At 45.4% G+C, this 13707-nt stretch overlaps 5 protein-coding genes across 5 annotated transcripts; 4 read left to right on the plus strand and 1 right to left on the minus strand.

Moving 5' to 3' along the window:
- Positions 1-410: 410 nt before the first annotated feature.
- On the minus strand, positions 411-1179 carry RhiXN_10150 (uncharacterized protein; the record flags this gene model as incomplete). Its single annotated transcript, XM_043329966.1, has 3 exons — positions 411-694; positions 750-1113; positions 1153-1179. The coding sequence occupies 3 exons, from the start codon at positions 1177-1179 to the stop codon at positions 411-413; spliced, it is 675 nt and encodes a 224-aa protein (XP_043184063.1).
- A 556-nt stretch (positions 1180-1735) lies between these two features.
- On the plus strand, positions 1736-4001 carry RhiXN_10151 (cytochrome P450 family protein; the record flags this gene model as incomplete). The annotated part of the gene is made up of 13 exons (XM_043329967.1): positions 1736-1934; positions 2000-2138; positions 2201-2407; positions 2459-2580; positions 2642-2784; positions 2837-2957; positions 3018-3031; positions 3088-3277; positions 3342-3408; positions 3475-3489; positions 3552-3659; positions 3714-3860; positions 3914-4001. 13 exons carry the CDS (start codon positions 1736-1738, stop codon positions 3999-4001), a joined length of 1560 nt encoding a protein of 519 aa, XP_043184064.1.
- Positions 4002-5210: 1209 nt separating this feature from the next.
- RhiXN_10152 (cytochrome P450 family protein) lies at positions 5211-7494 on the plus strand (the record flags this gene model as incomplete). The annotated part of the gene is made up of 13 exons (XM_043329968.1): positions 5211-5409; positions 5472-5610; positions 5672-5878; positions 5933-6054; positions 6112-6254; positions 6306-6426; positions 6504-6517; positions 6567-6756; positions 6819-6885; positions 6946-6960; positions 7021-7128; positions 7186-7332; positions 7395-7494. The coding sequence occupies 13 exons, from the start codon at positions 5211-5213 to the stop codon at positions 7492-7494; spliced, it is 1572 nt and encodes a 523-aa protein (XP_043184065.1).
- Positions 7495-8490: 996 nt separating this feature from the next.
- Positions 8491-10772, plus strand: RhiXN_10153 (cytochrome P450 family protein; the record flags this gene model as incomplete). The annotated part of the gene is made up of 12 exons (XM_043329969.1): positions 8491-8689; positions 8746-8884; positions 8946-9138; positions 9455-9529; positions 9581-9701; positions 9779-9792; positions 9843-10032; positions 10095-10161; positions 10225-10239; positions 10300-10407; positions 10464-10610; positions 10673-10772. 12 exons carry the CDS (start codon positions 8491-8493, stop codon positions 10770-10772), a joined length of 1368 nt encoding a protein of 455 aa, XP_043184066.1.
- Positions 10773-11813: 1041 nt separating this feature from the next.
- On the plus strand, positions 11814-13470 carry RhiXN_10154 (peptidyl-Lys metalloendopeptidase; the record flags this gene model as incomplete). Its single annotated transcript, XM_043329970.1, has 11 exons — positions 11814-11907; positions 11973-12163; positions 12217-12310; positions 12364-12561; positions 12594-12702; positions 12761-12803; positions 12856-12909; positions 12977-13030; positions 13080-13131; positions 13197-13368; positions 13425-13470. 11 exons carry the CDS (start codon positions 11814-11816, stop codon positions 13468-13470), a joined length of 1107 nt encoding a protein of 368 aa, XP_043184067.1.
- Between the last annotated feature and the right edge of the window lie 237 nt (positions 13471-13707).

Raw genomic sequence — 13707 nt, forward strand, 5'->3', positions numbered from 1 at the left:
GAAACGGCTCGCCACCGACTACGACTTGATAGGTACTTTGGCTAGTCATGAGGGGAGCTCTGGATGAATGTTGAGCGGGAGAGTGCTGAGTATAGCCACTCAAAGGGCACAGCTATACTATACCCTCGATCAGGTGATCATAGCTTCTCAAGCAAAACAAAACAATCCCTGCATCAGATGTGGCGGGGGTGACCTTGCTTAGTCCAGCAAAGATACCAATATATTTAGTATTGTCAAAGCCGTATGAACTCCATGCCAACAGAAGCCTCCGATGGCCGGACCTGAGCTGAGCTGTCCTTATATGAGACACCGGCGAATACAAATTTCCTTGATTCATGCATGTACAACTCGCACCTACGTATACGTATACACCCAAATAGTAAAACAACAAATCACACAATAAATCATGTTCATTTTGAAACCGAAGGGAGCCCGATCCGTTCCACCAGGATAATGTTCAGATAACGAAAAGCATCTTCCTCGTATTCGGACTGGTAGCCAACCAACCGCCAGTGTTTGAGGTACTGTTCTCCTAGTTTCTCCCGCAAAACTTGGTGTACCATAGCCAGAGTATGAAAATCGTCGAAATTAGACCCGGAATAAGGGATCTCCAGTTGGTTAAAGGGGGCCCTAGCACGCACTTTTGCTGTGATAGGAGTTGTCTTCCACTCTGTCACTCCAGTGAACGCCTTGCCTGACAGGGTCGAATTAGCAGGAGAAGTACAGGGCTGCGCGGACCGGTTGCTTACCTGGAACTTCCAGAGTTGTGCGAATATTGGTAGGAAGGTATATACCAAGAAAAGCAAGATATCGCTCGTTTAACTTCATGGTATCGACATAAGGAATCAATATGGAATCCACACGATGAACGAGTCCATCGAGTTGAAAAAATGCAGCATCCGTTCGGATATTATACAGCAGGGTTTTGTCGAGCGCCGCAACCAGCTGCAAAGGCCCACGAGAAACCGGTCGTAATATTTCGTATCCGGATAGATAGCTGACTATATACTCAAAGACGGCTGGGTCCCGGTTGATGCTCAGACGGCCGGTATGAGCCTCCTGAAAACCGCTTTGGAAACATGTCGAGAAGAAGTTTGGGCTGTCAAACTCGATCTAATCCCTAGTTAAATGCCAGGATTTGTCTTTGATCACCACGGTATAGACATCTTGTTGAGCCATGAGGAAATTTGGGGGTGATGTGAGGTGCGGTGGATCAAAGATTGATTGGGGCGAGTTAATGAAACCGGATGCCCCACGAATTTGAAATGTTGCTACCGGCTGGAAACCATCGGACTATATGCATCCAACATTCTCAGGTGGTTGTAGATGCGAGAGTCCGATGACCAAATTATACTGCTTCAGCGGACAGAAAATACTGACCCTTTGGCCCCACGACAAACTTGTGCTTCCAAAACCTCAAGACTCGAGAACCACAACATTACATAAACACTACCCCACATCAGCGCGTGATTATCATTGGCGAAGCTCAAGCCCCACACTTGGCCTGTATGTATCTGAGTGTCCTTGATATAACGTTTCGAACTACCGTGAAAGGCAGTTTCAGTAACACCGGGAATCCGCACTCAATTGTGGGCTCCAAAGAACAGATGTGGAAGCGCTTTCCCATCAAATGACGAGACAACTCCAAGACGTTGAGTGGATATATACTATTAACTACCACTCGAAAGCCTTCTTCACGACCTCCATACCAATTTCCTATCCTCAGACCTGCGAAATGTACAAGACATTTGATTTGATCGCCATTGCATTCTTTGTTTTCGGATTGACACTTCTCCGTACTCTCTGGTACCGTCGCGATCAAAAGCTTAGACGTCCCCCGTCTCCCCCGTCCCTACCGTTTGTTGGGAATCTCTTTTCAATGCCCTCTGGCACGGAGCACATTGCGTATATGAAGTTAGGGAAACAGCTCAAGAGTGCGCAATCCTATATTTTTCATAATGTTATACTAACTGTTTGTCGCCATCCAACAATCCAACAGGTGATATTATTTATCTGAAGATGCTGGGCCACAGCACGATCGTACTAAACTCGTCTCAAGCTGCATACGACCTATTCGAGAAGCGATCCGCAAAATATTCAGATCGTGCAAATTCTCCTATGGTTAGAGATCCCACACTGTCAGTACCTATCAACAGGTTTCGATTTGTGGTCTCACTCATTTACTCTTTGATCGAATTAGACTCAACTGGCCTGGACACCCTGGACTTGTGGGATACAACGATTTATGGCGCTCACACCGACGAATGCTGAACAATTGGCTCAACGTACGCGCCGCTGTCCAGTTTCACGAATCACATGAACGGCAGGCTCGCGTGTTGCTCGGTCGACTGTTGAATATTTCAAATCGTGATGATCCGTTTGAGGAAACGGAGAACGATTTCTTCCTGTATGTGCCCTACAATCACGTTATGATAACGATCATTTAATTTGAGTCTAGTGCAATGGCATCTGCAATATTTCGGTCGGCGTATGGGTATCAACTTCAAGGTATCAACGATCCTTTTTTCCAAGGAGCAAAGGAGGCGATCGAGCATTTGTTTAGTGCTCACATGTATACTAGTAAGCCATATATTAGTCTTGCTCTATTGGAAATAATAGACTAAGCAATGGGCTTGGGTAGACTTTTGGGTTAATATATTTCCGGCGCTCTCTTACGTTCCAGACTGGTTTCCAGGGGCGGGTTGGAAGCGCACTGCTCGAGAGTGGAGAGAACAAAAGGATTGGATATTAAACAGTACACTAAAATGGACTAAGGATCAAGTTGTAAGTGTCCCTAAACTTGTGTCACTAGATGGATTGAGCAACACATCCGTAGGCCTCCGGTTCAGCCGAACCTTCGATTCTTGGCGCCTTGTTGGACCATAAAATTACTTCAAAATGGACACAAGAGGATAGGGATTATCGACTGAAGGAGCTTGGAATGGTCTTATACTCGGGTATGTGACCGATTTATTCTCAAGTTCATCAAATTGAATCAAGTCCATCGGACTCTTTAGGTGGCACTGATACTGTGAGTACGAGCGAAACCAACTTGATTCTCATGGTTTGAATATTCAAATTTCCCAGTCGTCAAACGTTTTAGTCAAGTTTGTTGCTGCCATGGTATTAAATCCGCATGTACAAGCAAAAGCCCAACAGGAGATCGACGCAGTACTTGGCCCCATGAAACTCCCAAAAGTTGAAGATGAAGAGCGCTTGCCCTATGTACGCAACCTCATTCTGGAGACCTTACGGTGGCATCCTGTGCTTCCAACTGGTAGGTACTAGTCTTACTTGGGCGTACACAGCATAACTCAAACTAGGCTTTGGGATTATTATAGCTGTTCCTCATGTGTGTTATGAAGACGATGTCTACCGAAATTATGATATTCCAAAAGGCACCGTCCTGTGAGTCAAGCCCATAGTAAGCTACCTCAGTCAGGTATCTCACTTGCCGCCATAAAACGGCCACAGGATAGGAAATATATGGTTAGTCATTTTCAGAGAAGGAGTGTTTGCGGGGATGAACTAATAACTTCAAATCCTTCTAGGGCCATGAGTCGCGATGAAAGTATATACAAGGATCCAGAGGTATTCAACCCTGATCGATTCCTGGATCCAAACGTACCTCCATTGCCCGGGTTTGGATGGGGCAGACGGTGAGTGAAAAATTGCACACGATTGTGTCTAACGCTTTTTGTTCTCGGAGACAGCAAGTGTCCCGGATCGTACTATGCACAGGCCGCGGTGTTCGTTTCTATTACTTCTCTCCTTGCCATGTTCACTTTCGAGAAGAAGCGTGATTCGAATGGACAGGAAATTATACCGAATATCGAGGATAGGTCCAACTCTATGACACTGTATGTCATTTAGCTTTATATCTGTATTTCATCTAACCAAGCGGTCGAAATAGTGGTCTGAAACCATTCGATTTCAAGTTCTCCCCTCGGTCCGAACAACACCGACAATTTGTTGAGGGTTTAGTCCCTGTTCCTAAGTGAAAGTCACTCCTGAACGCAAGCCGCTGAATGTATATATCTATCTGCCCTTGAATATGAGTTGTGTTTATAAAGTGGTAATTCGATCCGCTCGCTATCTCTACCTAGATAACCCTGTTCAGACTCAATTTTCTCTCTACGGTAACAGGGGACAGTTTCTATTTCATTAGCACTTATGCTCTGTTTTATTTGTACCTATAGGTCGTAAAGAAAGTGCTTGTCACCAATATGGCGGGAACGAGGAGGGAGGGGATAATGAGGCTGGCGGTGAAGAAGATGCTCAAGCGTGGACCGAGGTGGAGCTCGAAGTGCCCTAGACACAGGAACGGCGGCGTCTGCTAATGGGGGATGCAACTAACAGAACTTGCATCTTGTATAGCGCCAGGAGCGCTCTCAGTTCTATGTGCCAAACTGAGGATTGAAATGAAAGCTCGGAAGAGCATGTTCCAGGTTAGCCTTTCTCCCTGCCATTGATCTGGCGATCGCCCAAGCGCAGTCAGCGCTCAGTCAACACGTGTGCTTGCAAGTCAGTTACTATCGGCGGTGCCGGCGCTCAATTTGTGTAACGGATAGGCTGTGAGTCAAGTACATAACAAAAATGAAAATATCCTTGCCGAGGTGTAAAAATCCGGTGGACTGCATGTAATCTAACTTTTTATAGCGCGCTATGTATATAACACTCAATTGAACTCGGATAAGTACTTAGCTGACCTAGACTGTGACTTTGAGTAACACCTCTAACCGAATCTTAAACTAATACTAATATTGGGCATTGGCATCTATTGATTCTCTAAAAATGAATGTCTATGGTGGTGGATTTGCTTGCAATATTCGCCAAGTCGCAGGATAGCGCGAATGATACCATTTCTATACGTATACGTGGGGCACTGATCCTACCTAATTTATTGATGGCGTACGATAAACATTCATTATATATCAACCTACCAAATCGTTGATACAGTATGTGATATCACAATGACGTATATGAAGTAACCCCATATAACTACTTCGAGGTCGGATACTATTGCACGCGTGCTCCTCCGGCTTCCGAAATGGCTTGATTAATTAGATTATTACGTCAAGTCGCGCTGACTGTAAATTGGCACGTGGTCATCTTCTTATGTTCGGTAGATAAGTTATCTAGTGAGCGGCGCCCTTCTCCACTATTCTACAGGGCTGGTCGCTGAACCTTTCCGTTTTACAGCCTTCACAATGGAACAACTACTCAAATCGGCTTATATCACACTACTCGCATTTGGATTGGTATTTCTCTACGCTCTTCGCCATGGTCGGGGCCGAAAGCTTAAGCATCCACCATCCCCTCTTTCCTTACCATTTGTTGGGAATCTATTCTCAATACCATCAGGTCCAGAACATACCGCATACAGGAAGTTAAGCCACCAACTTAACAGTGAGCTCTCTCATTTGCAAGAAACTGTTAGACCAATTGTTTTTGATCTAACTGCCAAATAGGTGATATTATCTACCTGAAAGTGATGGGCTATAGTACGATTATCCTCAATTCAGCTCAAGCTGCATCAGATCTCTTCGACAAACGATCTTTCAAGTATTCAGATCGTACCAACGCTCCCATGGCTACAGATCCTACATTGTTAGTACTTACTGGAAGTCCTGTGTGCGTGCATTGGCTGATTGTCCTCCCACCATATTAGACTTAATTGGCCAGGACATCCTGCGTTTGTTGGATACAATAATCTATGGCGTTCCTATCGAAGAATGGTCAATCACTGGTTCAATGCTCGTGCCGTAACACAATTTCACCAATATCATGAGCAGCAGACCGTCACGCTGCTTCAGCGACTATTGAAAATCTCAAAGCAGGATAGTGTTTTCGAAGGAGCTCGGGTAGAGTTTTTATTGTAGGTATCTTCAATGGTAGATCGAAGACGAGCTACCAATGGATTAAATACTAGTGCAATGGCATCCGGCATATTCCAGTCGGCATATGGATACCAACTTCAAGGTCTCGATGATCCATTCTTCAAGTCAGCACAAGAAGCGCTGGAGAATCTTTGCAGCGCTCAAATGTATACAAGTAAGGCTTAATTTAATATTGATCTATCGAAACCGTGTAATCTTACATTTTGTCCAGACTTCTGGGTCAACATATTTCCGGCGCTGTCTTATGTGCCCGACTGGTTTCCCGGGACAGGCTGGAAGGGCACCGCCCGTAAATGGAGGGAACAGAAGGACAAGGCTCTTAATAGTACATTTCAATGGACAAAAGAACAGGTGGTACGTCACATTGAATCAGGGGTATCAACCAGGTGATCACTTTGGCTGTAGGCTGCGGGATCGGCCAAGCCATCAATTGTTGGCGCATTATTAAATCACCATCTAACTTCCAAATGGGCACAAGATGATAGGGAATACCGTCTAAAGGAACTCGGGATAAACTTATTTGCTGGTGCGTGTTGCAAAGTGGTCTTATTCTCAAAGGGGTTATTTGAAGCTGAGAGTTTCTCATATCCACATGGCCGCCAGGTGCTACTGAGACCGTAAGTGCCACTTCAATTGGGTTTGATAACCATCTAAATTCTACTTCAGTCCGGACATACATTGCTTGGATTTGCGACAGCGATGGTGCTAAACCCAGAGATTCAAGCTAAAGCTCAAAATGAGATCGATGATGTCATTGGTTACTTAAGGCTACCAAAAGTAGAAGATCAATCACGGCTACCTTACGTGCGGAACCTAATACTAGAAACACTGAGATGGCACCCGGTACTCCCAATCGGTTAGTATTGTTCATTATCACTATATGTGTCCATTATTCACAAATAAGTCTTTTTTTGGTAGCCATACCGCATGTATGCTATGAAGATGACGTTTACCGGGACTATGACATCCCAAAAGGTACAGTCCTGTGAGTCAAATGACAACAGTTGAAAGTTTTCTACAATTGAATATTATTAACTATTACTAGGATAGGAAACCTTTGGTTAGTAATTCGACTTGCAAAAATTATACCAAAACTAATATGAATCCCAAACATCAACAGGGCCATGAGTCGCGACGAAGCTTCATACAAGGACGCAGACATATTCGACCCTGATAGATTTCTGGATCCAAAAGTACCTTTGTTCCCGGCGTTTGGCTGGGGAAGACGGTGAGTTGACCAGTACTTGAAGACAAATCAGATGTCAAGAATCCACTCTTGGTGTAGTAAATGCCCCGGCTCGTATTATGGGCAGGATTCGATCTTCATGGCTATAGCTTCCCTGCTTGCAACTTTCACGTTCAAGAAGAAGCTTGATTCAAATGGGCACGAAATTCTACCAAAAGTAGAATATGGGTCAAATTCGCTAAATCTGTATGCCACTCATCATTTCATTCAACTCATCTCTTGTTCATCTGGCTGACCTGTGGAATCAGAGGACTGAAGCCGTTTGAATTTGTGCTTGCGCCACGCTCGGAGAAGCACGAGCAACTTATTCTTGACTTATCTTCAAATCTTGCTTCAGCGCGCAATTAAATATGTCTGCCAATTGCTCTACCGTTTGGTCATTGTTAGCTGGCCATTCCCATGGCGTAATGCCGTGACGCCTTTAATTTCTGTGTGAAATATTTTGTTGAGGCTTAGTCTCATCTCTCGAGTCTTGGATAAACACGGTCGGGTTGGATGTGTCTGGAGTACAATTGAATATATGCGTGGCTCCTATACGGTATAGCAGAGGAGGCACAGAGATATGTCCCTGACTGCATCTACCGCATGTATATAGCACGTACCCGCATACGTAGATATGCATCTCTTTCAACCACCTTGTACAATCGTCTCCAGTGCTTAAGCATGGACTGAGGTGGAGCCCGAACTAGCGTATATACGGGAACGGCGGTATCCGCCAATGGAGGATACAACCAACAGAGCTCGCATCTCGTATACCGCCAGGAGCACTCGCTTAGTTGCATGTCTCAGACTGAGGATTCAAATGAAAACTGCCGAGAGCACGCTCCAGGTTGGCCCTTCTCCCTGCCATTGGCTTGGCAATTGTCTAAGCGCACTCAGCTCTCATTCAACAGGTCTGGTCGCAAGTCAGTTACTATTGGCGATGCCAGCGCTGAATTTGTGTTACGGATAGTCTGTGAGTCAATTACATACCAAGAATGAAGATATCCGTGCCGAGGCAGAAACCCCCGGCGGACTGCGTTAGTCTAATTCTGTATAGCGCTCTATATATAACACAAAATTGGACTCGGAAGAGTATTTAACTGTCGATAAGCATGTAATGTCACAATGACGTATATACAGTGACCTCATATAGCCACTTCGAACTCGGATACTATTGCACGCATGCTTCTCTGGCTTCCGAAATGGCTTGATTAATTAGATTATTACGTCAAGTCACGCTGACTGTAAATTGGCACGTGGTCATCTTCTTATGTTCGGTAGATAAGTTGTCTGGTGAGCGGCGCCCTTCTTCACTACTCTACAGGGCTGGTCGCTGAACCTTTCCGTTTTACAGCCTTCACAATGGAACAACTACTCAAATCGGCTTATATCACACTACTCGTGTTTGGATTGGTATTTCTCTACGCTCTTCGCCATGGTCGGGGCCGAAAGCTTAAGCATCCACCATCTCCTTCTTCCTTGCCATTCGTTGGAAATATTTTTTCGATGCCCTCGGGCCCAGAATACATCGCATACATGAAGTTAGGCCACCAGCTTAACAGTGAGCTTTGCCACTTGCAACAGACCATTACGCCAATGACTATCAATCTAACATAGGTGATATTATTTATCTAAAGTTGCTGGGGCATAGCACGATTATCCTCAACTCGGCGCAGGCTGCATCCGATCTCTTCGAGAAACGATCTTCCAAGTATTCAGATCGTATTAATTCACCGATGGCCACAGACCCTACCCTGTTGGTACTGATTAAATGAGTTGTACTCGTACATTAGCTTATCGTCCTGTGGCTATGGTAGACTCGACTGGCCAGGACATCCATCATTCATTGGATACAATGATCTGTGGCGCTCCTATCGACGATTGATTGGTCATTGGTTCAATGCTCACGCCGTAACTCAGTTTCACCAATCTCATGAGCAACAGGCCCACCTGTTGCTTCGTCGGCTATTGGCAATCTCAAAGCAGGAAACCCCCTTTGAGGGAACTCAGGTGGAGCTATTGTTGTATGCATTTTCTAATAATAAATAAAGCACCAGCTACTAAGTGACCAAATACTAGTGCAATGGCATCCGGCATATTCCAATCAACATATGGATACTAGCTTCAAGGTCTCGATGACCCATTTTTCAAGGCAGCACAAGAAGCGCTGGAGAATCTTTGCAGCGCTCAAATGTATACAAGTAAGGCTTAATTTAATATTGATCTATCAAACCCGTGTAAACTTACATTCCGTCTGGACTTTTGGGTGAATATGTTCCCGGTGCTGTCTTATGTGCCAGACTGGTTTCCTTGGACGGGTTGGAAGCGCACTGCTCGCGAATGGAGGGAACAGAAGAACCGAGCTCTGAACAGCACATTTCAATGGACTAAGGGACAAGTGGTAAGTTTTACGGAGTCGGCGGTATCAGTATGATGATCAGTTCGTCTACAGGCCACGGGCTTAGCAAAGCCATCAGTGGTTGGTACATTATTGGACCACCATCTGACTTCCAAATGGGCGGAAGAAGACAGGGAATATCGCTTGAAGGAGCTCGGCATACTACTGTTTTCTGGTGCGTGTTGTGAAATAGTCTTTTATTTCAGGGGTCATTCGAAGCTGAGAGTCTTTGGTGGTTCTCGTATTCGTTAGGTGGTACTGAAACTGTAAGTGTCACTTAGACCGTGATTCAAGATCCATTCAACTTTGCCTTCAGTCAGGACATGCACTACTTGGATTTGTGGCCACGATGGTCTTAAACCCAAAGATTCAGGCGAGAGCTCAAAAAGAGATTGACGATGTAATCGGTAACTTGAAGCTACCAAAAGTGGAAGATCAAGCGCGACTCCCTTATGTGCGGAACCTGATCATGGAAACGCTGAGATGGCATCCGGTACTCCCAACTGGTGAGCATGGCTCTTTTGTTGCTATAAGCTCACTGATTGCAAGAAAATATACTCCGCGGCAGCCTTGCCGCATGTATGTTATGAGGATGATGTTTATCGGGGATATGATATCCCGAAAGGAACAGTCTTGTGAGCCAAACTGTGGAATCCCAAGGCCTACTGCACCTGATTTACATCATCAACTGTTGGTAGAATAGGAAACCTTTGGTTAGTAATTCGGCTCGTTACAGCTACACCAACGCCAACATAGCCCCCCAATATTAATAGGGCTATGAGTCGCGACGAAACTTTATACAAAGATTCCGACACATTTAACCCTGATAGGTTTCTGGACCCAAACGTACCCCCGTTTCCAGCATTCGGCTGGGGAAGACGGTGAGTTGACTTTGATTTAGAAAGATAGATCAATAGCTTACCGAGTCTTGACGTAGCAAATGTCCTGGGTTGTACTACGGGCAGGATACGGTCTTCGTGGCTGTAGCCTCCCTACTCGCAACCTTCACATTCAAAAGGAAACTTGATTCAAATGGGCAGGAGATTGTACCAAAGATAGAGCACGGCTCAAATTCACTAACCCTGTATGTCATTCATTATTATAGTCGGTATGTCTCATGCTAATTTAGCTGACTATTGCAACCAGAGGACTGGAGCCGTTTGAATTTGAGCTCGCACCACGCTCGGAGAAGCACGAGCAGCTTATCCTTGACTTATCTTCAAATCTTGAATCGGGGCGCAACTGAAAGTATGGGCCTATTGATGTAGCGTTTGGTCATCGTTAGCTGGCCATCTGCACAGCGTAATGCCGCAACGCCTTTACTTTCTCTATGAAGTATTTTGTTGAGACTTGGTCCCATGTCTCGAGTCTCGGATAAACGCTGTGAATTTGAATAACTATTGAGAGTACAATTGAATGCAATTGAACATATGCGCAGCTTCTGTACAGCTTTTGACCATTGGTCCTCTGGTATTGTTAGTTGAAGTGTTCAGCATGCAGTAGCCTCTATGTGTAACAGATGCTCGATCGCCAAAAACACACCAGTATCTCCTGACAGGCCCCGTCTATTTTTGTTTCATGAATTCGCTATCTTGTTTCCAAAATCTGTTTAGCCCAGCATTGAATAATCTGCTACCTTGTTTATGAACACGGGTCGGGAATCTAGGACGTCTTACTTCACTTACTCGCATATTGTAGGATAAGTTGATCATAAAACGCCATATCCTCAATCACCTGACCTTCATTTCTTGGATTGATATTTCAAGATCTATATCCGAACAAGGCGAATCACTCACCTAACCTTCATGTACCCTATACCTCAAATCTCTCGACTTCGAATATTGGCACAGTTTCTCCCTTTGGACAACGCTTACTATTAGTATATCTCAACAAGCTGCTCTTCGTAGATGACTTGGCATCAGAACGACAGTCACCTGTTAGCCCGGGGAATTCGGCCATGCTAGTCGATGCTGATACGCGCCCGGCGAAATGACTCGCTAGAGGGCAAGGAATAATTGAAGCCTGCGACCTCATGGTTTAATCTTCCAATCATCTTACATATTATGTTAGGTGCTATGAAATAGACCTTGGATAAGGAATAGAAAGTGGTTAAGAATGCTCTTTGCTGCCTTTCGAATCATTTCCAGCATGTGCTCTCTGCGATCCCTGCTACTGCCCATGATGCCAAGCGCGTATTAGATGTGACTTATCTGTGTAGCTTGAGACTCCCTTTGCATATATAACACATGTCTGAAAGCGGCTTGATAGACATCAAGGAGCTTTCGACATGATCTCCGTAACCTCTCTTGGACTTGTTCTTGTATCACTTTGGGGAGCAAGCACTGTTTCTGCAGCTCAATCTCTCACTCTGAACACTTTTGGTACGGCATAAATTTCATTATTGATTTACTATGATTTAATTTGACTCGCCGGATCTATGTACCAGGCCCGGCTTCGGTCTCTGATGTCTCGGCGCTTAAAATCATCACATCCATCAAGAATACAGGAACCGAGGCACTTCGTTTGCTCAACGACCCCAACTCTGCACTTTCCACTTGGGAAACGGATAGCTTTCATGTTACTCGAGCCGAGTCTAACTTGGTTAGCGGTCCAGCACTGAACTTTACTGGCCTACGCGTATGTTGTATTCATATTAACTATGAAGGATCTATCTGACCAGACAGATATAGGTCAAGTACAGTCCTAGCGCGGCTGTCAAGACAGGCAAACCTGAGTTATTTACTGTAATCGAACCAGGTGCTACAGTCAATATCACCCATAACCGTAAGCGCTTTCGTTCTGATAAAAATAATTGAGACTGATTTTATCGGTATTAGTGGGATCGACCTATGACTTTTCCGGAAAAGGCGGAGGGGCTGGAAAGTACAAGCTAAAAGCTTCAACGCGTGCGAGGACCTTCCTATCTGTTGGTGCCGACGGTGCCATTACAGCCGTGGAGGCGACCGAGGGGCAAATCGCTGAGGTCGCGGTCAGCGGTCGGCTGTCAGGCCCCAAGCTCCAGCCAGGATCCAAAGGTGCTGCCCATGGGTCTGGCGCTTTCCAACAGGACCAGCTGTATCTAAGCGTGCACTCTTTCGGGGATGCAACGATGGCCAAATCGGTGAAATCATCACCGCTGCAGATCGTGCGAACAATATGGCTCACGGCGCCCACGGGTAAGTTTATTTGGTATATGCGAGTTCAGTCATCTTTGCTTATGCTATACCCAAACAGCTTCTTGCGGGATGGGCCCTGGGCTACTCGGCGATGGCAGGAGGTGAGTATCTATATAATAAAAAATGAATTGTTTTCTCATCATCGTTGCACAGTGGTTCGGAGGCTGGGATCAGAATCGATACAACCTTGTGTTCGGTCATTTCGATGTACGTTTCCATTTCACCCCCGTTCCATTTACATTCTCTCTTACTTTGGCCCCTGACAATCCGATAGGCCATTCGATTTAATCCACCAAATTTTAAATATGATTGTACCTGCACGGATGATGTACGTTCTCGCCCCAAATTTCTTGTACTACGACCTAACATCCCAACAGGGAATTTATGCGTATGTGATCATCCCTGGTCATTTCCAAGAGGTCTACCTCTGTGAGTCTCACCAAACTGAATTACGAATACACCCCTTGCCTAATCCATTCTATCACGATCCCCAGGTGGCGCATTCTGGAGAGCACCTATGGAAGGCACTGATTCCAAGGCCGGAACGATCGTTCACGAAGCGTCACACTTCCCTGAATATGCCGGTACATCAGACCACGCCTACGGTCAAGGCGCTTGCCGTGACCTCTCTCGCAACGACCCTAACCGTGCAGCTATGAACGCAGAGTACGCCAAGCAACTGATGGTGATATTACTGATAACTCACGGACTTTCTGCCCCAGCTCTCACGAATACTTTGCCGAGAATCAACCGTGGTTGGGCCAGTAGACCTCAGGGCATTTCCCGTTGCGGATATGAAATACTCCGTGAAAATATTGTAACTAGGTTAAACGGCGCTGTATTGGTACGAATTCATGAATTGAGTCGTATGACGCGAATATTGGAGCGCAGGGACAGAAAGATGGGTTGAACACTTTTGAAAAGTACAAGATAATCACTTGTTACATCATTTGAAAACCGAAACAGCTCCAAAACAACCCCACCTAAATTCGCACGGCGACTGCT

This window comes from Rhizoctonia solani, chromosome 11, assembly GCF_016906535.1.
Source record: "Rhizoctonia solani chromosome 11, complete sequence".
Taxonomy (NCBI): Eukaryota; Fungi; Basidiomycota; class Agaricomycetes; order Cantharellales; family Ceratobasidiaceae; genus Rhizoctonia; species Rhizoctonia solani.